This window comes from Strix aluco, chromosome 4 (assembly GCF_031877795.1).
Source record: "Strix aluco isolate bStrAlu1 chromosome 4, bStrAlu1.hap1, whole genome shotgun sequence".
NCBI classification, from domain to species: domain Eukaryota; kingdom Metazoa; phylum Chordata; class Aves; order Strigiformes; family Strigidae; genus Strix; species Strix aluco.
In genome coordinates, this window is record NC_133934.1 from 94,998,803 (window position 1) to 95,021,266 (window position 22,464).

General features: G+C 35.7%; 1 protein-coding gene across 7 annotated transcripts in view; it reads right to left on the reverse strand.

Annotated features, from left to right (window-relative positions):
* Positions 1-22,464, reverse strand: part of PALS1 (protein associated with LIN7 1, MAGUK p55 family member) — a 62,181-nt gene that overhangs the window by 20,249 nt on the left and 19,468 nt on the right. For 3 of the 7 annotated variants that reach the window (XR_012623277.1, XM_074824432.1, XM_074824433.1), the window contains 3 exons: positions 17,160-17,246; positions 9,826-10,339; positions 2,514-2,722 (listed from right to left, as the gene is read on the reverse strand). Coding sequence is in view for 6 of the 7 variants with exons in the window: in XM_074824432.1 (XP_074680533.1) it covers positions 2,514-2,722; positions 9,826-10,192 (576 nt within the window). In the remaining variant the exon portion in view is untranslated. Of the gene's footprint in view, positions 1-2,513; positions 2,723-9,825; positions 10,340-10,787; positions 10,934-17,159; positions 17,247-19,670; positions 19,691-22,464 lie in introns of those variants that run through there. The other 4 variants (XM_074824436.1, XM_074824437.1, XM_074824435.1 and 1 more) reach the window with 4 other exon arrangements.

The following is a 22,464-nucleotide window of genomic DNA, read 5'->3' on the forward strand; positions in this document are numbered from 1 at the left end:
TTAGGGATGGAAAAAGCAAGACACAACCAAAAATCAGAACAAGAAAAAACCTGGGTGTGCAAGATAGACACTTTATCAGGATAAAAAGAAACCAAACAAAACCAAAACCAACTTTTCCTAAAGCAGAAATCATTGCCTCCCATGCTGCTACCATAACGAATACAGAAGCCTTTCCAAAAAGAATAAAGGATCTTAAAAACCAGCATACTATCTTCTATTCAGGCAAGACTAGGAAGTACAGAATTATGCGAATGAGGCCTCAAGGTGTTCCTCTTGAGACACTTCTGTCAGTCACAGAAATATATGTCCTGAATTTCTGGCTCGATCATTTCAGGATGCTATTTAACATATTGCAAAATACAAGTCACTTAAATGCACCAGAAGCTGAATCATCGAGAAAGTAGATTACATCTTAAAATGGGAACAGACATACACAATATATTGACTTTTCAGGAATTTCAAGGCTGGACAAGACAAGGATGGGAGGTGAAGAATCAAAACGAGTGCAATGATGTTTGGTTTTAATGTAATAGTCTGCTGGGTGATGACAAAACTCTGTTGGTTTAAAAATTTTAGACTAAAGAAGTATTTTCTTTATGCTTAACCGTCTTCATGGATTGCTAAGACACACAAAACTGGCTTTGCACCACCTTCTGATTTTAGGATTTACCAAATCGCCTGAAAAAAAGAGAGGAATGTGTTGGGAAGTGAGGGGTAGGGAAGATGGGGAGCAATATGAAAGTTTGAAGACAGACCTAGAGTTTTCCTAGGCATATTTTCTTCTCTGAAACGTCTATTAAGCAGCAAATAAAAGGACATCATATCCATGAAGGGGGAAACCATCTTTCTTAGAGATAAATCTGTAATATCCTATATTACACAGGAAGATTCAAAACCTCTGGTTTGTATCTGAATGAAATCCAAAACTAGACCTGTGTGAAGTGGGTGTTTGGGGAAGCAGTTTACAAACAGAAGTTAACTGAAAAGGTTCCTTCAGGCTCTCATACATTGAAGAAGCCCAGTGGGGATCCTATAGCAGCCTACAGACTGATGAATAAGCCAGAAGGAAGCTCATATGTAAAATACTCCCACCAGGTTTTGGCACAGTCTTACTGACAAATCTAAACAGGAAAATCCTGAGCTACAGTTTAATCGGCACACTGCACCTTTAGATAACATTTAAATGATGTCCCTCAAGAATCAGTAATTTCTTCTGCAAAAGAACTGGAAGCTTGCTACAATGCTGTTTTCCTTGACTTACAAGATTAAAGTCTAGAAAAAGGAAGGAGAGTGGAAAGAGCTATTGAAAAAAACTGCTTCAGGCAGAAAGAAAACCAGATAATAGAAAAATAAAGAAACATCAGCTTGCTGCCATACTGAAATTGGAGTGATGTGCCTTTGAGCAATTGGAGAATGGCTATATCCTGGCTTGGGTACTCCAACTGGTGTACCTGAGCCAGTTTTGAACAGATAAGTTTGGTTCACTGGGTGCTAAATGCTGGAGCATATGCCCAGCCTCTGGATCTGGCTTTGCTGAACACTACAGTGCTATGCCTGCACTGATACTGGTATTCAAGCTAGCTAAAGTTAACAAGTGTATATTTATGTAAGGTGTAGTCACACTTCACTACAATGTATACGTGCACCAGGCCATGGAAAATTAAGATAAAGTTATTGATCAACCCCTCAGAAGGTCTTAGCTGTATGGAGCCACGTGTGAAAACTCATTCTGTTCGCAGCAACTTTGTATCCGATCAGTTTTCTGTAAATTACTACTAATGCTTATAAAGCTATTGTAGACAGGTATTGCCCATCTGTATTCAAGTGAATAAGCCTCAAAGAAAGTAGTTAACCTGGCTGAAATCATTAAAGTATTTCAAACAGTTAAGATCTGACTGAAAAGATTAAAGTTTAAAAAAAAAAAATCTCACTCAAGGACATTTCTAAAAGTATACTTTAATAATTTCTAAAAGACATATCAGATCTTATAAAAGATCTGTCATCTGTCAAGACAAAACTTAAGTTTAATCTGACCATCACAGCAGTAGTTAAAACATTGAAATTAAGTATTAAGGGATCTATTGCTCACTTTAAAGCAGAATGCTTGTTTTCAGTATGGTTGTATTTTCAGGGAGGCCTCCCAATTTAAGAACCATGGGTCAACTCAGAGGAAAGTCACAATAATAGAGAACTGTATTTCAATTCCTGAATGCTTGGAGTAGAGAATACTGAAGGTAAGAGTTAGATTTTCATAACTGCTTCCTTTTCCTGTGTTTAAACATAGTACCTTTGCTGTTACATATCTATCCATGCTAAAAAGGGACTTCTTATCCCCAAAATATTTTTCTGGTTACTGTTTGGAAATCTGGAAAAACTGGATACAGTAATCAGTGACTATTATAGTCCCTTTCATATTCAACATTCAGTAACTCAGACAAGCTTGACAAGTATGTATTTCAACAACAACTATGATTATAGGTTTCATATATATCACAGATGCATACCGTACATACCTCTTGTGCTAGTTCTTGTGCATTGGAGATGAGCGGATATGGAGGGCTGGCTTTGTTCATGTGCACTGTAACAGCATTGTGTATCTTAAATGCATTCTGAAAATCAGTATTTTGAACAAGCTGTAAAATGAGAGAGATATCCTCTTGGCTCTGAGGGTCTACCAAAACGTGCTGGATATGCTTAAGAGAAGTTAACAGTTCTTCCACTTCTAGGTAGGAAATAACAAAATACAAATAAAGTATGAGTTAACAAGATACATAATTAAGTAATGTTTATATTAAGATTTTTACCAACATTTTTTGCTGTTCAGTTTTTAATCAGCAACGATGTATGCAAGCTTTATAGTTATCCATTACTTTCTGACTTTTATTAGCAGAATGTATCTATCCGAATTAAAAAAAGAAAAAAAAAGTACTCCAAGTCAGTAAAAGGAGGAATAAAAAAGCTGATACACTGTTTAAATTTAAATTCCTATTGCAGGAGCAGTTCTCCTCTGAAATAAATCATCAATACATAAAAGATCCAGTAATTGCAGCTCAGGTATAGCTGTATGTGAAAGAGGGACTATTTTGCAATATGAAAGTAACTCCTTTGCTAAACTAATCTTGATGCACTGAGTATTCACTGTTATTTTGATACATCTCTCCATGTATCTCAACTAAATATTACTTACAGAATGAGTGTTTTGTAAGTAAACAACACTCAATTTCTAAACATAAAATTACACTCAGTTTTAGTACATTAAAATAAAAATGTAAGGATGAAAAGAATAGTATCTATGATTGGAGTTCTGAAAGTCATCTGCACCAGAAGAAAGTCCACATCTTTAACCTACAAGTTTACAAGTTCTGCTTGGACCATAAAATATTAACATATTTTAATAACCAGTTTTCTACATGTCTGCAGAATACTATATATGTACTACATTCTTGAGCCCCAAGAACTAATCTGATACTTTAACGGGTGCTTTTTAAAGACTGTCAACAAATTTACATTTTTTTAAACCAATCTGAATTTCTGCAAAGTATGTCACTGCTTAATATGAAGTACTTGAGAAACTACCCAAAACAAGCAATATGAATCATACCTATAATATGTATAAAACCAGGTAAGAAATCCTCAAGCAGACCAAAAAAACAGTGGATGTTTTGAGCCTGAAATAATGTACATGTTCTCACACATTATCTGAAAAAAAATCTGTTCAGCCACAAGAGGCTGGTCAGCTATCTTTATTTTAAGAAATTCAAGTAAGCTAGAATTTTGAATCCTGGTATTTTTTTTAAAAATGAACAACAAAAAAATCCCAAATTTTAAAACTGTCAGTTGATACTGAGGTCAATCTCCCTTGCTGGTATCAAAATATCAGCTTTGAGACTTATTTTTATTTTTTATTTATTTATATTTAGCAACCTTCATTTATTCATGATGAGCTAGTTAAATAACATTAAAATAGGAGTGCTATCAAGACATCAGCTAAGTTGCATGTTACATGAAAAATCACAGTAGATACTGATCATTAACAAGGATATATTGTCAAGAAGCTTCCTTTACTTATTTTTAACTTCAAATTCACCAGTATGCTGAACACAATGCTAGACTCAAACTTGTTGAGCACAAAATTAAAATGGTTGATAAATGGGCACATGAAAACCATAAAGCCTAATAAAATATGCATTTCAAACAAGTTTAATGGTTTTAATTTTGGACAAAGCATACCTACATATATGTTTTTAATTTTGAGTTTGCAAGTCAGTCTTCTGTATAACAAAATTTTGGAAACAAGCAATCCAGAGCTACTACTCTTGTACTTTACTGTCTGCAGGACAATAAAAAAAATAATAAAACCCCCCTCCAAAACCATTCCACACATGCTAAAAACATCCTACCCACCAAAGGTCAAGGGCTTCTTCCTGTTACCACCAAGGAAACAAAGGGCAGCAGTACAAAAGCTGCACAGATACCAGCTGTGCAGGATATTCCACAGGTGAAATCCAGTACAGCTCACAACACTAATTAAGGCAGCCATGTCTCACTAGGGAACTGCATACACAGTATACTGCCTATCACACTGGGGGAAATGCCATTTGGAGAAAAGGGTAAGAACGCTACAAGCAAGAATATTTGCTAAAGAGGATGCTGTCAGCTGGCAAAATTCTTGTCTAGTGGGGTATGCAGGCTACCAAAGCATCCAGCAACTGATTCTCCCAAGTCTGAGGACATGCAATATTTCCAAGCATTAAAAAAAAAAAAAATTGTGTAAACCAGTCAGATGTTATTGCAAAGTTCCTACTGGTACCTACTCAGTTAAACACACCGACCCAAAACTCCGCCATTTATTACTGTTTCTGGATTCAAAAACCAGTGAGGCGTTAGAGAAGAAAGTCAGTTCTAACTCTGCCTATGTATAAACTGTTTTATTCCATTATTTCTGAATTGTCTACCCCCTTATATATCTGAGAATTCAAGCACACACACATATGTACACATTTCTTCCTAATACATATTCCATATAAGATATAAATACATAAAGATAGACATCTTATTCCATATCTATAATAAAGATGTCCTGTTCTCAGATGCCTCTACATATTCTCTCTTCAGCACTTTGCTAGTTCCTTCTGTGTTGCCCTTTCTTACAAACTACCCCAGTACTCTCCTCCCTGTATAATTCCCTTCCCACTGAATCATGTGTGCTGGATGCAGAAGCCCTATACTAAATGATTTCCCACCACCATGAAACAACAAACAAATACCCCCCTCATCACAATTCTAAAAGAGAAATAATGCTTGAAAGGAGTGAAATGAAACATTCCCCAAAAGCTAGCAATCCATTTCCTAGTCACTTGTTAATAAAAAACCACATACACATAAAATCACATACAAATCTGGCTTTATGCATGCCTAACTCTCTCTAGGCTCCTGTTTCTGAATTCTAAATCACAGATTACATTTCAGTGCAGTCTTTTTTTTGTTTGGTTTTGGTCTTTTTTTAAAAAAAAAATTCTAGGTAACAAAAGACTCCATCTCTAGAAGTTTCCTACTGAAAGGGTTGACTTGAGGAAAAAAGTTCAGTAAAAGACTAACATCTCAATTTACTCACAGAAAAACATCAGGGTTCTTTTGCAGAACAAGTCCATTTTTTTAATCGCAGATCGATTAGCAATCAACTACTTTTTTTAAAGTCTTCTTTTACAAGAAGTGTTGCAGCCTTTTTTCTATTAGGCTACGAAATGGCTGGAATGTGACTGAGCACTGTGTGATATACACATTAATCAAAAGACTGCTGAGGCAGAAGTATGCAGCTGCAGGGGAGGACCTGTGGTCACAGCTTAACATGTTAGATTAGAAAAAGAAAAGAAAATAGTTCTGTGTATCACCTCAAAAAGTTATGAACAGCAAATTTAAGAAGATATTGGCTTTATTATATGTCAGCACCAGTATCTTAATTCCCAAGCTTTTTTACAGATCTCTAGAGTACTCTATGTGCTGGTACCAGTGCTCAAATGCTCCATATATTACTTGAATCACAGAACTAAGGAAAGTATTGTTTTATCCAAAACAATTTCTGAAAGTTTATTTATAGGTAAGCTTGCCCAAGGTATAAAAACAAAAATAGGCAGCTTTTTCCCTAAACAAAAAAAGTTTCACTGTAGCCACAAAAGGTTTACTTAATCAAATGTCACTCATTTCACTACATTAACTAAATTAGCTGAACGAACTGTAGCAAAGTTTTCTGCATTTTGTAGAAGTATACTGCTGTGAAAAAGCCAGTAAAATACTTGTATGCACATGTTCCAGGTACACAGACAGTGATTTCCATTAAGACAGCTGTCTAAATCATATACTGTTTTGATAACAAACATGCCCTTTAAAATTGTTTTGATTGTGTACTGGTTTATTTCTATAAATAAAATCCAATTTGTTTAATGTAGTCTGCTTTTTTTTTGTTTTTAAGATGAAAAGATGAAAGACTTAGCAAAGACCTGCCAAATTAGACATTGGCACTTACGAAACATTTTCAAAAAAGGTCAGTATTCTTATTTAAAACACTTATCTTTAGCAGAGCCTCTATGTATTAGCACACCAAAAAAAAGCCACCCAGAAAAAAGCAAAACTAAAATCAGTATTTAAAAAAAACCCTGGATAAGGGTAGTTCAACATCTCTAATTTACTAGCACCTGCCCTGGTTTATTTGGGGTTTCTCCTAACAAAACTTAAGAGATTTGTGAAAGTGACTAAGCACTCTCACCTGGACACCAAAAGTGGAAAGATGGAAAGAGTCAGTGTAGATCAGAAATTCAGTATAACCAAACAGACAAACTGAAAAATCTCACATACTAGCAGTTATTTTCTGGACAAAGTCATGGGCTAGCAAGTTTCTTGAGAGACCAAGAAGTTGTATATATATAAATTTTTAAAAATATGACCTCTCCAATTCAGATATTCAATGAAAAAGCAGAAGTATTAATGATAATGGACTCAAATCCTCCTTATGAAACTATTATTTTGTAAGCATGAGTGTGTGTATATATATATATTGATAAGGCAACATCCCTAGCCCTGACACTAATCAGTAACAGACAGAATTTTTAGAATACTTTTTAGAATAAAAAAAATAGTCGTCTTTTGAAATTCAGCATTATGTCAGATGTTAGAATGATTAATTCAGAAACTGAAAAAAGGACATGTTTAATTCTGGAGGAAAATTCTGGAAGAGGCCAAGTTACTCTAGAAGGACTTTGTTATATTTAAAATTATGACTTAGTTTTTGACAGCACTAATGACTGAACAGAGATTCTTTATGGTTTAAGAGATATATATATAGTTTAAGAGATCACAGTATTTAATTTACAACTTTTTAAGTTTGTAACAACTCAGCATCACAGCTGAGTATAATAGAAAGCACCACTCTTAACAGGAATGTTGAACTACTATAAATCCTCTCTTCTTAAATCTTAAGTTTACCTGATCCAAATTGTTACTATAATTCTGTCTGGCAAGGAAGTAATGGTAGTGTGTTTGTATGACTATCGGTATTATGCCATGACTTCTCTGATTGAAATAGATGCCTATGAAGCCCTAATTCAGCTCCCTGCTGCATATATGGATTCATCATGATTTAGTCTCATTATATCTCCTAAAGCTCCTTGCCTTTCTAGCTCATAGAACAGACCACATTCACTCTGCAAGTTAGTCAATACTTCAGCTCCATGCACATACTTTTAAGCCTTATTTATTGCAATGCAAAGTAGAGACAGACATTGTTAGTTTTCTGATTTTCATGATATCCAAATACTGAGGGGAATAACATTAGTTAAATCATGCAATTTACTACTGTGTTTTTACAGAAATATGTTGACATGACAGCAGAACAATGACAACACCCATTACAAAAGAGGAGTTTGTCCTCCTGGACAAAATAATCTAGTCATTTTCCTTCAAGATGCATCTTGTACCATATATAGCTATTTCCTAGTTTGCCTCTTTCCACATACACACCTCTATATTCTTGTCTCCAGTGTTTAGTGTTTTTCTTCTTACATCAAGCATTCACATAATTCTAGCTTCCATTCACACCAACTTCCCTGTCTCTTCTTGCTGAGAACAACTAGTTTCACTCCTTCCAGCTTTTCACAAATACTGTCTTTCTCTGACAATCTCTCAGCTTCTGCCACAGCCTGTACCTGTTTTATCCCCACACTGAGATTTTTTTCAATATAGCCTTTCATCATCACAGTAATTTCTCCACCATTGTTTCTCCTGTTCAAACAGCTTTAGTCTACCCCAGATCCTTACTGGTTCTCAACCCTGTTGTTACTCATTTCTCATTCCTACCAGCTTCTTTGCCTAGTTTCTTTGCCCATTGGTTTGCACCTAGCCCTCCCTTCAATTTCTCAGCTTCTCTAGCCTCATCCTTCTAATTTCCTTCTAATTTCCTTCTAGCCTCATCCTTCTAATTTCAAGTCATACTCTTCCTCCCTTCTGTGAATTTCCAATTCCTCCTGTAGTCAGTCTTCAGAGCTTTTAGCCACTGTGGCTAAGCAAGTCCCAACAGAAGTCACTTCTACTGTTTGACATCAATCTTTGCATCTTCTGCTTTGTGTTCCCTCTAAGAAGAGAATTTCACAGTCAAATATCTAACACTTCATAAAGATAAGTACAGAATCTGCTTCTTACAAAGAGATCTCTGGGACAGGAGCTGACAAGCCCCACACTAAAACAAGGCCTTGTTCATAACTGACCCTGCTTTCAGCAGGAGGTTGGACAGGATGACTTCCTGGTGACCCTTTCAACCTAAATTTTCCTCAAGAGGGATTTGTACAATAAGGATAACCAGAGGTTATGGAATAGAGACATGTCTTTACAGAAATGTTGCTCAGGCACACAAATACTAAAGATGAAGCAAAAAACGATTAGCAATTTGATAGCTATTTTTCACTGTGTGTTCTCAACTACCAGCCAATAGGAAAGAATAGCAAGAATCTTCAGTGCTGCCCCAAAAAAAGGCACCTTTTTAAAGCAGTCTGGACCTCAGAACAGGTACAGAACAAAAAAATATATATGTATTTTTGGAAATCTGAACTGGACTCCTACAAATTCCCAACGCTTCTTTTTCACTCCAGTGACACACCACATTTTAGATAGATACTTTTATTTGAGGAAGAAAGGTTAGAAACTTTTTCTACATAAGCATAGTTAAAAAGCAATGACAGCTATGAAATGAACAATTTCAGAATCTCTTTCTTCAGCAATTACTAACACTACATTTTCATCAATGTCTAAGAGCCAAGGTAAGTAGATTTTCCACTATCAACACCAATACTTTAAAAGAAAATGTAAATTACATTAGGTAACAATTGATAATGCCAAGACAGCCAGAATAAGAGACAACCATAAGTGTGCTTCTCCTTAAAAATCTTAAAAACTCTTGTGTTTTGATTTTGAATGACAGTAAGTGTTTATTCATTGCTTATTCTGGTTTGTGCTTCATCAAACCTAATATAAAATTTGGTATTACTTGCATGGTTTTCCTCAGCTTACAGAGGATAGAGACATCCACTGAACTCATTAGTCATCTCCAGGATATTTAACTGTTCTCCAAATAGATCAGTTTTGAAAAGTCACTTGCTGAGGCACATAGCCTGATGCTTGACTAAATAAATAAAACCCAAACAACCACAAATTCAAAGGACCAGAGGACTTTAAATCTGTATAGGAAGAACTAGCTAAATCAGGTTTTCAGAGGCCTAAAAGAACATTAATATCAACTAAATATTTTCTCCACTAGCCCATTCATTGCTTTTTACCTACCTAGCGTCTTCACAGTACAATGAGGACTCTCCAAAACAATTCCTTCTTCTGTGTCAAATATTGGATTATCTATTCCAGTTTTAGGAGGAATTTGTGCTAGTTTCTTTAGCCTCATGGAAGCAGTAAGGTCCAGTTCTTGTTTCTTTCCCTCTTCTTCCCGCCTGCGCCTTATGTCCTCCTGCTGCTGCCGGATTCGCTCAAGTTGAGCGCTCCGCCGCATGGGCATCATCCTGGAGCCCAATTCCCCAGGGCAATCAACAGCCATTTCTCTGTGCTTCTGAGATTCTTCAGGAGATGCAAGATCCACATTTTTTGCTTCACTGTCAGAATCTTCTGTGATATGCCCATTCATATGAGAAGTTGTCATGATTATTTGTAATTATGCTTATTCTCTTCAAACAGAAATGCTGCTATTAGGCCAGTTTTCGTTATGATGTTGCATAAAATCCATTATAACTTCAAAAATATTTTCCTTCCATCACAAGACAGTTTAAGAAACATCCAGGAAGAAAACCTAATGAAAGATATTCAAAAGAAGTTAGTGAATAACTGGATTAATAAGAAAACACCTAAGATAGTTCTCCAGGCATCAGAACAATGGAACTTTTCCTCCACATTTACATAGTGCTGCTTCTCCTACTAAGAACTACAGAACCCTCACAAATCTGTTTCACTATTTTAGTAAACTTCAGATGCCAATGTTAGAAAAGGAGCACTGTTCAAATTAATGCTGAGGTCTGTTACATTTCCTGGTCAAAGCAGTGGAGATTCTGCACTTAACACACACAATTGCAAATCAGTGGTTTTCTGAAAATTCCCACTAAGTTTTAATTTACCCCTTCATTCTTAAAAATTCCAACACAAACCATGCTTATGACCCTACAAACACTAAATAAGAATAATGTTATAAACAACATGTTCAGAAGAATTTTAGTAAGTTAAATACAAGTAACAATATTTACATTTATTGTTCATTAATTGAGGCATTCTTACATAAACGTTGCCTCCCAGGTTCAGAGAAGACAGGTCTGGCATAGAGTTCTTCCAAAAGATACTATCTAAAGCAGTCTGGAGCTGCACTTACACAATTCCAAGTAGGCATAAAGTCCTAGGATAAGGGTTGGACAGTTCTGGTTAGCAGCTACTCTTAACACTTCCTATAGGTATGCATTAAAGCAGAAAGGATTAAATACAAGAGTAAAAATCCTCGTGTAGGTGTATAGAAGTACAGATTTGACAGAGAACAATAATTAGATTTCCACAGTCAACTAGTGATATTCCACTATACTCTTCACATCTTAATCTGGTTTCTCATTCCTGATGATTCAGGCTAAAGAACTTAAGTGTCCTGATAAATGTAACCATGCAGCTCTTAAATATAATACAAATAACAATGTGTTTTATAGGACATTGCCTTGCTGTATCACAACGCCAGTGACATGTTATCCTCAATATGTCCAATTAAAGTGTCATAAAATTAATAAATAGTTGTGTACAGTATTACCAATACACTTAATTTTTCAAGTTCCTTTTTTTTTTTTTTAAATTCACTGAAAGGAAATACTACAAAATATCTCAAAGTTTTATTATACACTGGAAGCACCAAGACCAAAAAAACCTCAAACCAACCAACTTAAACCAAATGTTTGTGCTTGGAGGAGGAAGGGAAAGATGCTTGTATTGTAATTAAGTGGAAAATTAAATATCAATAGTACTGTTCTGGAGGAGCAGCAATAGGAACTCCTACACAAGTTTCTGCCAGCTTGCAATTCTAAATAAGTACAGCTTTTAACCTTCGTAAGGAGTACCATACAGCAATACCAAAACAATTCGCTTTACTTTTTTCCTGTCTAGCCACTACTACCAGTTATTACTAAGATCTTCTAAAAAGTCTATTAAAGCATTTCTATGATAGTAAAATTTTTTTCTCTTTAAAAGATACTTAATCGCACTGCACTGATATGTAAAAATTATTTCAATGCTCAACATTCCCACATTCAGAAAAAATACAGGCAACAGAAAAAGCCCATCAAGAGCTGCACAGTAGTGGGGCTAGCACTGCAGGTACCACACAATTATTTGGCACCTGTAAAACTTTCAGTTAGTGCCCAACTTAAGAAGAGCAGCTTTTCGAAGAATAAAGTCAAATAAAGTTGGCATTCAGACAGGGTTATTTATATAAAGCACCATATCAAAAAAATGTCTCTGAAATTCAGAGAAAGGCAGATAACAATTTAGCAAAACGATCCTCAGAAAGCCCCATTTCCCCTTCTGTAAAGGCAATTTCACTGTACAGAAATACCAGTCCCAAAAAAGGAAGTTTCATTGGGTACAATAAAATTGCAAAAAGCACTAATTTAACTGTGGATGGTAATTCAAATTCTCTTTCATCCACATTGTACTGGCCATAGCTTGTCTAAAGACTGAGCCTTTTAAAAGTTACATTCATTTTTTTTCACCTCTGACAAGCTGAAAGAAAACTCACATTCCTCAGTCCGTATGGTACAACTAACAGGTGTCAAAACAATTTGAGGGAATGAATAATATCCATTTACTCAGCACTAAAGAAGTCAAAACCACTATCTGAGGATATCCAAGAAGTAAAATGCAACTTTAAAGATACCATCATAACACTCAATCATGTGTAAGGTAAATAATGTCACACTCACTAAAGATAAAGAATCTACACATCAGAAAATGAAGTTGATGGCCAATATTTAATAACTGATCAAAAATATTTAAGGTGGAATTATCTACATTTCCTCCGTCAAATTTGAAAGTACTAGCTACCTAAAACAAAGAATATCTTTTGAGGGTTAAGTCAGATAAAGGGCACAACAAAATCTCATGTTATCTGTATATAGAATAAGTTTTTAAATCTCTTTAGTAATAAGCACTGAAGACCAGAGAAACAAAAATATAGTCTGAGGTAAATATTACTAATAGGCAACCTTTAGCAACATTGCTTACATTTTCAGTATAAGGTCCATGCAAGATGCAAAGGACATAAATTCTTGGAGCAGAGTAACCAAGACATTTAAGTGACCTGTGCTAACAGCTGCTCACTTTCAGTATTTAAGATCTGAGGTAAGTCAGTTAAGAGGAAACAAAGAAAAGTTACAGAAAATTCTGTAGTTCTCCTGCAGTCACACTTTAACAGCAATATTCAGAAAACTGGTATCAAAATTTAAAGAGAGTTTTAGGAGCATTTTAAATAGAAAGTATTTTTGATATCCCAGAAAGTTAGAGGTCTCTGAAGCAAGCAATAAACAGTACAGGCAAAGTAATCAAACTCAGATAATACAAAATATGAAATATCACTTATCAGGCAGCCTAAAGTTTTACATTACTGAAATATCAAACCAAGTCCATAAAAACCTGATCCCCCCCAGATATAACTCGTTGGTAATCCATAAAAGCACAGGCACGCTGCAAGTCTGGAATGCTCAAAGAACTTCCTTTAATCAAGGAACTTCTGATAATGGATAACTCCTTCCAAACCTAAGCCCACTGTTCTTTCTGCTGTCTCAAGCCTGCTTCAGACATCACAAATCTTCAACAGTTTTGGAAAAATGATACTGCCTGATTGCAACAAATGAAATAAGCACATAAGGAAAAAGTCAGATCAGCTCTGAAGTCCCTCTCTACAATGGTCCTAAGGAATTTAAAATGTAAAATATGACACCGGTAAAATGTTAACTTGGTCCTCAAATTAAGGTGTGGTGTAGCCGAGGTTAAAATAAGATTCAGCTTGAGGTAGGCACCAGGAACAGAAAATTTTATTCTAACCAATAAGTATGGCATCAAAAGTCTTATGATGAATAATTTCAGAAACAGTTTTCTTGGCTCTTCTTTCTGAAGGTTTCTTTTGCAATTTTAAAAATCCCAAGATAATAACAATAAGGGAAGGTTGTTATATCAAATCTGTTCTCTGCAAGTTGTGGATCATTCAATAAACCAGCTTTTCAGCCTGAGAGGAGCTTATTTTGTTACACTAATTCTTACACTAAGGAGGAAAATTTACAAACATAATAATGATTTTTACTACATCATATATAAAATAGAGTAATATTTGTAATTAACAGAATTCTTTTCCACTTTAGAACTTGGTATTAGCAGTTTTTATACTTTTTAAATATGTAAAAGTCTCTATGTTACACAGAGTCTGGTTACTCAAAGTATAATAGGGTTAAATTGTGGCTTTGACTGTCTTTTGAACTGCTGGTATCTAACAGAGGAACCTCAGCACTTCCACATGATACATAGATCTTTCCAAATAAAACAGATTTATGACTGTTTTCTGTCCAACTTCATATCACAAGTCTTACCAACATGGTCCTGGAAAGCACATGTGAAAGTCTCCTCTTCACAGATTACTTTTACTGTTCAAATTTTTGCCCTACAGAGAAGGGTTTGTATAAACGGCTAACAAGAGTACAGCTATTAAGAAAGAGCATTTCAGTCACTCCAATCACCATCAGGCACCAGACAAGAATTCCAGTCTGAAGTAATTATGAACAGCAAACAAATATTTCTGGTGCAAGTTCAAAACAGCAAAATTAAAGAAAAACACACAACTACTGTCTTGTTAACTATACTTACTGTTCTCAAAAATACTGCGTTTTACAAGCCACACATTATTCTTCATACTGACCCCTAACAATGTCAGGGTTCTATCATCTCTTTAACCACCCTGAATACACTAAACAAAGCACAGACCACCAAAGCTCTGTCAAGTAATAAACATACATAAATGCAATCATCTTGGTGTGTAAGACAGATGCTATTATAAAATACATATAGACAGGGACAGAAACAGAAGTGCTGTAAGGTGGTTTAAGTTTTCACTTGCTTCCTGGGGACTGTGGCTGGTGTGCATAGCAATCCTAACTGCTTCAACAACTAAATTCTGTACACTAAAATCAAATTTGTTTTGCTTCAGCAACTTCCAAAGAGCAAAAATGACATTTTCTGGAGGCTGAGGTTTTGTGTTACATTTTGGTGGTGTTTAAAAATTCTTTCAATGCTAGAAGTATGATCAGACTGGATAGTTCCCTTTTTAAAATTCATTACAACTGCAAATTCTGAATGACTGCAAGGGAGTTCAGTGCTCACCTCCAACTGAATTTCATTAGTTTTGGCACAGCTGAGAGTATAAAAGTCCAACCTACATCTGTGATTTTATTATAAACACAAGAAATGCATATTTAACATCAGGCACAGTGTAAAGGTTTTATCATCAGCTAAAAGCCATATACTATGACAGTATATTAAAATATTCACTAAAAACAACTGGAAGATGAATTCTAGGTTGCTGAAGTGAATTAGAAGTTAGATTAAAATCACATACAAGATGCTTCTTGATATCTGAATTACTAACAAAATATGAGCATAAAATTATGCTAGAGATCTCTAACACGTATTATTAATGGCTCACATACAGTGGGTCTTCTGGTATATTTTTACTCAGTACTTCAGATTTCTAAGCAAGCAAAACCTAAGTCATAAAAATCGGAAAATGAAACACTTTAGTAATTCCACAAATGGAAGTTCAGTGTAGGAAAAAAAAATCCCAGCTTTTCCTTATAATCTCCCAAGCATCATTTGTTTCTTCAGAAGTATTTCAGTGAACCTGCAAGATAAAGAGACTTGGAAGCCAATTATGTAAAAGAAAACACAAACCACGCTGCACAGTATAAAATTAACCACTACTTGATGAGAGCTAAAGATTGGAGTTTATGGTAGATAATACTTCATGGATATCTCCTATGGAGCTTAATAGTACCTGAAATACCCAGTACAGACTGGAACAGCCTAATGTTTTTCAAAAGCAAGTTACAAAACATATGACAACTTGATCCTATTTTTCTAAATTTAAAAAATTCTGTAATAGAAAAAAGAATTCTTTACACTAGCTTTGTAATACATTCAAGACTGCAACTTCTTGTATGGTTTGCTTGGGTTTTTTAAGTCTGTAATACTTTACATTATTTCCTCTAATTAGATGCTCTAGCATAGTCTTGATATTGAAAGGAAACCTTTTAATATCCAGTTGACTTATTTTTAATAATTTCAGACCAGAGTTCATTATAAAACCTGTCAAGCAGAGTAACTCAGTTCAACATGTGTATTTCAAAGGGCTTTCAGACATGCCAAGAGGTTTTAACATTCCATGCTCACTTAAATGTTCAAGACGTGGTTCAAAAGCAAAAAGGGCTCAGCCCTCAAAAGAAAAGTAGTTTTCATTGGTAGTGCTTTCTAAGTTACATTTGTACAAGAGCAACAACAATGTTAACTTGCAACCTTAAAGCACAGAGAAACTGATGAAACTGAAAATTCAGATGCTAAGGTTAGATTACAATTTTATAAACTGTATAAACAAATTACTCAACATGCAAACATGGGAAATGGTAACCACATTTTTGAATCACATTGGTATTACACTTAAGAACTGTGGTCTATTTAATACACATTTAATTTTATTAGGCTTGTTTATCTGTTGGTGCAGTGGCAACAATCACAACAGTCACAGCTCAAGAACTGGCCAGTCTACACTATCCACTTCAAAATGTAGAGGGCTACTACCTACAGAACAGATAAGAACAAAGTGACTTCCATGAAAAACATGGACCAATGCGAGAGTATGTCATGTCAATCAACAGCCACATCACTCACACCTCTCTGTAGTAAAATATATGCAGAAGTACCTTTGCAGTAAAATATATGCAAGATACCTTTGCAATTTCTGTGCACAAAATAAATGAAATTAGGACAGAGTATATATCACAATTTCACTGTGTATTTGCTCATGACAAACAAGATTGGATTTTAACCTGTTTCACTGCAGAAGCATAAATTGCTTTCTAAGGTACATCCAAAGATTGTTTTGTATAAATACTCAATGTAATACAACACTCTTCTTCCTTCAGTCACTGTTGTAACTTTTAGTCACATCAGACTATTAGATATATTTCTAAAAGAGGCCATGTTTAATTTAATTACCCAGTGTGATAGACAATGGAGTTTGAATAAACAATTCTTGCTGCCTCAAAATTAAAAGCAGAAATGCAAGATTTGTAATTGCTATCACTAATCAAAGTACTCCTCTTCATTGCCAAGTGTCCAAAATAGTAGCCAGTCACTCGTCTGGCCCAGGGAGGTGATGTCCCCTCCCGCTCCAGCTCCCCTGGTGCCAGGACTCCCCGGGGCAGCAGCTGCAGCCCCCCATTTGCCGGACTCGGCCTTCCCCCCGGGACAGAAGCACTGTCGGTTCTCATGGCAGCCACAGCTTTGTCCGTTCCCGCTGCACTCAGGCCGCGAGCCACGGGACTTACGTCACAGGCCAGCCATGCGATGAGCTCCTTGGCTCGCTCTGCTGCTGCTCCCTCGATTGTGAGACCGTGGCAGCCCGTCTTTCAACCCTGTTTGTTAGAAATAGAGACAATTACTCACACACAGAGGGGAAAAAAAAAAAACACACCACTTTTTGCAAGTTCTATCAAGCTCAGTCAGCAGATGGCTAAAACCTCTCCACCTGCAACAGTGGTGAAATTCAACTGTTCTATTTACAGCCATCATTAGAAAGCACATAGCCCCAGTGATTCAGGTGAGTGAAATCAACTGAAGAGATACGCAGGATACACCAAGTAGATTACTTCTGATAATATATTCTAGCTCTTTCAGATCTAAAGAAAGTAATGCCCCTTAGAATAAGCACAATCTAAGCTTTAAGAAATTGAACAGGCTGATTTTTATAAAAGAAATAACACAGCAGTCATATGAAGAGGGAGGAACACTTAAATCTTATTTAAATTCTTACCAATCTCTCTGTGAAAAACACATGTTGCATGCTCTATTAGCAGCAATCTTCCTTGATTAGTATCTCAATAGTGAGATCCTTTAATTAGTTAAAAGTGATAGCACAGGTCAAAGCAGAACCACTGCAAAAGCAGCTTTCTTTAGTCTTAACAAATCTGATTTCCACTGCAGTATAAATGCTTTTTTCTTGGTTACACAAATAATTAAAATGCTTCAATAGTTGACCGAGATTAAAAACAACTGTTCAAAACACTAGGGATAAACATCTTATATGCCACAATTCCCTTTGTTGTAAATATACACTACCACTTACACATTACCATTATTTAATTTCTACTTTTTAGACCAAATGAAAAATGGACATAAAGTTTCAGCAGGGGTGACTACAAATGTACTGGGGAGAGGGAATGACAACAGAAACAAATCAGAGTAGGCTTCAAGAAGCTGCTAAAAATCACATCTAGATAGAAATTGAAGACTTTTACCAAGCTCATTTAAGCATATTTTTAAATTCAATAATATAGTATTTAACTTTTGTTTATATTTTGCCATCTGTATCATCAATAAAGCTCTGACATAGTTTAATGCCTTTTGAACACTTATGAGCAACTCCTAGTGCTGACAAGACCTAAATTCTATTTTAGGTGAAGAGCACAGCAGAGGGCAGTCTCTACACCAATTAATGAAAACCTGACAAAGAAATACACTCAGTTTCAAAAAGTAGATGACAGAAACAACCAATACTATAGCTCATTAAATGGTCTGACACCCACATTACCCCACACCAGCACAGAGATTTACTACCCTAGCATCCCACTATGGCTTAGATTAATAGGCTACAACTATGCATACATTTAAATACCCAGATCTAATCAAGTCTTTAGTACCAACAATCCCTGCTCGACACGAAACATTTTATACAACAATATGAGTGGATAACATGGATGTCTACGGGCTGCAATGAAAAGGTGATAGAACACTGAAAGAAAAAAAGAATTACCTTAATTTAGCAGTTATTCCAAACGTTAGAAACATTCAAGCATAACGAATGAAGAGTAAAGAAATTCCTCGAATTCCAGGGCACATTAACAGATCTCACAGGACAGTCAGAAGCATGATAACGAGACAGTCATTTCTTATCACCTATTCACAGGCAGTTAAGACTTCAGATTTCATTGTTTTAAAAGTAAACATGCCTGTCCTTGTTTTAAACAGCGGTCATACTCTCTGTGAAATTAAAAATACTGCTACTATTTTAGTTCTCTAGTAAGATTCCCCCACCCCTTCAAATTGTATCCTTTTTGGCTTGGGCTCTTGCACCACTTTAATCCCTGTATTTTTTAGCATGTAATTTTTAATGTTAATGCTTGCCACTGCTTCGCTATGTTTTACATAGTGTTAATAGTAAATGTTCATGAGTACTAATATGTAAATGACACTTTCACTTCAGAGATGTGACTGAGCCAAAACTGTACTAATTCCAAATTAGATTTAAACATGACGTTCCATCTGACATTGAAATTCCTACAAAATGGCATTAGTTTAGTCCTCCATAGTCCTTGTTCTTAAGCCATATTTACAATATTCTGGGAAAAAAGAAATTTCTTCCTTACATATTAATATTCCAATAACTGGTGAATCCGATAAACACATTTAGAAACATCATCTAAAGAAAAGGGGAAGACAGACATTCCTCACAGGCCTTCATCCAAAAATGCTGAAATGTTAGCTACTTAATTCAACAGTCTTCTAAGAGGCTAGATAGAGGGACCAAGACTGCCTTTCAACTTTGTATGATTAAGCTATAGGTTTTGCAAGTTCAAAAAAGCAAAGTCTCACAACATTATGTAACAAAGATACATGTGCTAGCCTCTTTTATGTGGCCTTCCTCCTTGGGCCCTATTTTAAACTTTTTTTTTTTCAATATTATCTGAATGGGTAACAGCAATGCAATTTTTCATTTTTTAAAAAGTTATTGTCCTTAATGATTTAACCTGATTAGCTCTGTCAATGTATTTATTACTCACAGGTATGGGGCGAGGGGGGAAGGGGTAAGGATCTTCTGACATTTTTTTTTTTTCTGATGACAAAAATGAGTTGAGACTTTTGAAGATTGAGATTCTGAAATATAGAACATAAACCAAAAAATTGTATGACTGATGATCTCCGCACTTCACAGAATTCACGGTCACATATGCACCAAACTCAGAACAACCACATTTCGTTTGAGTTCTTCTCTAGTTATTTATGGAGGGAGGAGCCACAAACTATTTTGGATACTCAGGTCTCAGATGTCACAAGGTTTTCATTCCTAAACTCATTTGAGATTGCAGTAACTGTTCCACAATCCCTAAAAAACTGCTGCATAAATTTTAGAAGTTTCCTTCTGAAGGATTTTCACTTCATGGGCATAATTCTCTAAGGTTTTTGAATTAACATCACCTCTACTTGCTTTTTCTGGAGGACACTGTAAGCAAGGCATACCAGCCATGCAGGGCATGTTAGGTTTTTTTTCGATGATACCCATTTCAGTATTACTACTATGCTGAGATGTCCTGTTAGACAAAGACAACAGAAGCCCTTGCTACTACGGGAAGAAACCATCCTCAACCAGGATAAATGCAGTGAATAGCTATGGAGAATATATCCCCAAAGAAATACTTGGTCACAGTTTACAGAAAAGAATTATGCTCAAGTGAATTCATGTACATGAAATCTGCTGGAACGTTTCTCACTCCTGAAATGTTGAAGGCAAGTAGCAAACTCAATTTTGCAGACTGACACAACTGTTCAGAATCTGCAAAACGTTGTAGTTTCTTTATACTGTATCAGTCACATTACTTAATATTTGCAGAACATTTCACTAATTTCTTCAGGGAAATCACATAATTCATATGTTTGTGCACAGCTAACTCCCCAACTGCTAGCACAGAATAAAGCTGACTAGGCTTTCAAGTGTGCCCTACTTTCAGATCCTGCCAAACAGAGATCCCATAGTTCATGCATTTATGACAATAACCAGAAAAGAGGCTGACTGTCAGTATGATTCCTGAGACTGTTAAACTGGGCTAGTTTGCTGCTCCCAAAGACTGCAGTCTCATAATTCTTTCTCTTGACTGCTCCCTTACCGTCTCCACTTTTGGGTTGTACAGCCAATACCTTCTCTGATAGCTTTGAAGCTTGTCAAATTGCTCTGTAAATCACCTTAATTCAGTAAGACTGTAGAATGTTACAAAATACTTTTGTTTGTTTTTTGTTTAAGTGGCATGCTAAAACAGCTCACAATAATCTGAAAGGTGACAGGACAGGCACAAGGGGCAGAAGCAAGTGGTTGAGACAAGGGAGGTGAAGAGGTGAGGACAGAGACAAGCAGAAATTGCCCCCGCTTGCAGCAGAGAGCCAATTTCAATGGAACCTCATGTCATGGAACCATATTCTGTGAATTCATCCACTTCCCCCGAAGAAAAAAATAAATCTCATCAACAGCTACTGATTTTGAAAGAGCTTTTCATCCTAAAAACCCCAAGCAAAACCCACAAAAAAAATCCACCACAAAAAAAAGCAACCACACGTATCTGTTCCTGATGATGTAAACAGGACAGTTAAAGAACCTACTGGTTTCTCTTAAAAGGCATAAACTGAGACATTGTGGGTGTAAAGGGCCAAAAAGAGGTCCTACTGAAAAGCCTGAACATCTCTGCACATTCATTACTTGAAGACACTCAAGTAGTATTCTCAACCTATTTGTGTAAATAGTATAAACACACTAGATGAGAATCCATGACATGGAAACAAAGGCTTTTTTTTTTTTTACAGTGGACAGAAATAATAGAGATAAATCTTAGTTTTCTGAGTGTTTGCAGAAGGCATAAAATAGTACACCTACCGGTCAAACACTAATGGAAATAAAAGTATGGAAATAAAAGTACGGAAATGGACAAAAGTTACAAATCACCCTTATTTCAAACCTTTCCAGTATTTATCACAAAGATCTGTTAAACTTATGGGAACAATGCCAACCACGACTAAAGAACTCATGCTGATTCCTTGGTCATACTACAAGGCAAGACTGCTGAACAAACTTATACCATCTAGTAAGTTAAACCACAGGTCATGAGGAAACCCTGGAGAAAAATATGTAAAGTATTACCAAAATTTCACTATAGGATGTGAAAATCAAATGCTTTGTAAATAACCTACATTAGACTTCATAATAAAAACGCATGAGAAAGCTTCACAAAGCCTATAAAGACATAACATTAGAGACTTTCTGTACCTTATGAAAACAGTCTCTCTCTTTCTCTCCTATTAAACGTAAGTGGACTCTTGGGCCTAATGTTACCAATCAGTTACACAAATTAAGATAAAGCCCTGACAGGAACATAGGCACTTCTACAAACTGAATTCAAGAATATAAGCACTGTGGCTGCAGAGCTCTTTCACAGTTCCACTCTTTAGCTAAATCAAAGAAAGTACATTCAGTTTCTGAAACCTTGTTAAAGCAGATATTATATTTATTAAGAAAGCACTAGAAAATTGTGATAAACTCATAGGAATGTAAGACTCTTCTACGTGAAGACAAACTTATTTCATATGTAGTGATGCAACAATTCTGTCCAGAAAACCATGTCATCGCTTGAGCTGTTGAACTAAGATATTAAACACAAGTCAGGGAAAGACATTTGTAATCTAAATGATGCAAGTCCCCAGAACTCTCAAATCATGCTAAGGAACAAAGATTCAACATCTAGGAAGGTGGAATTCAGCAGAAACCTCTCTTTGCCTAAGATCACGAAGGGAATCTTCTAGTGCAATGAACTT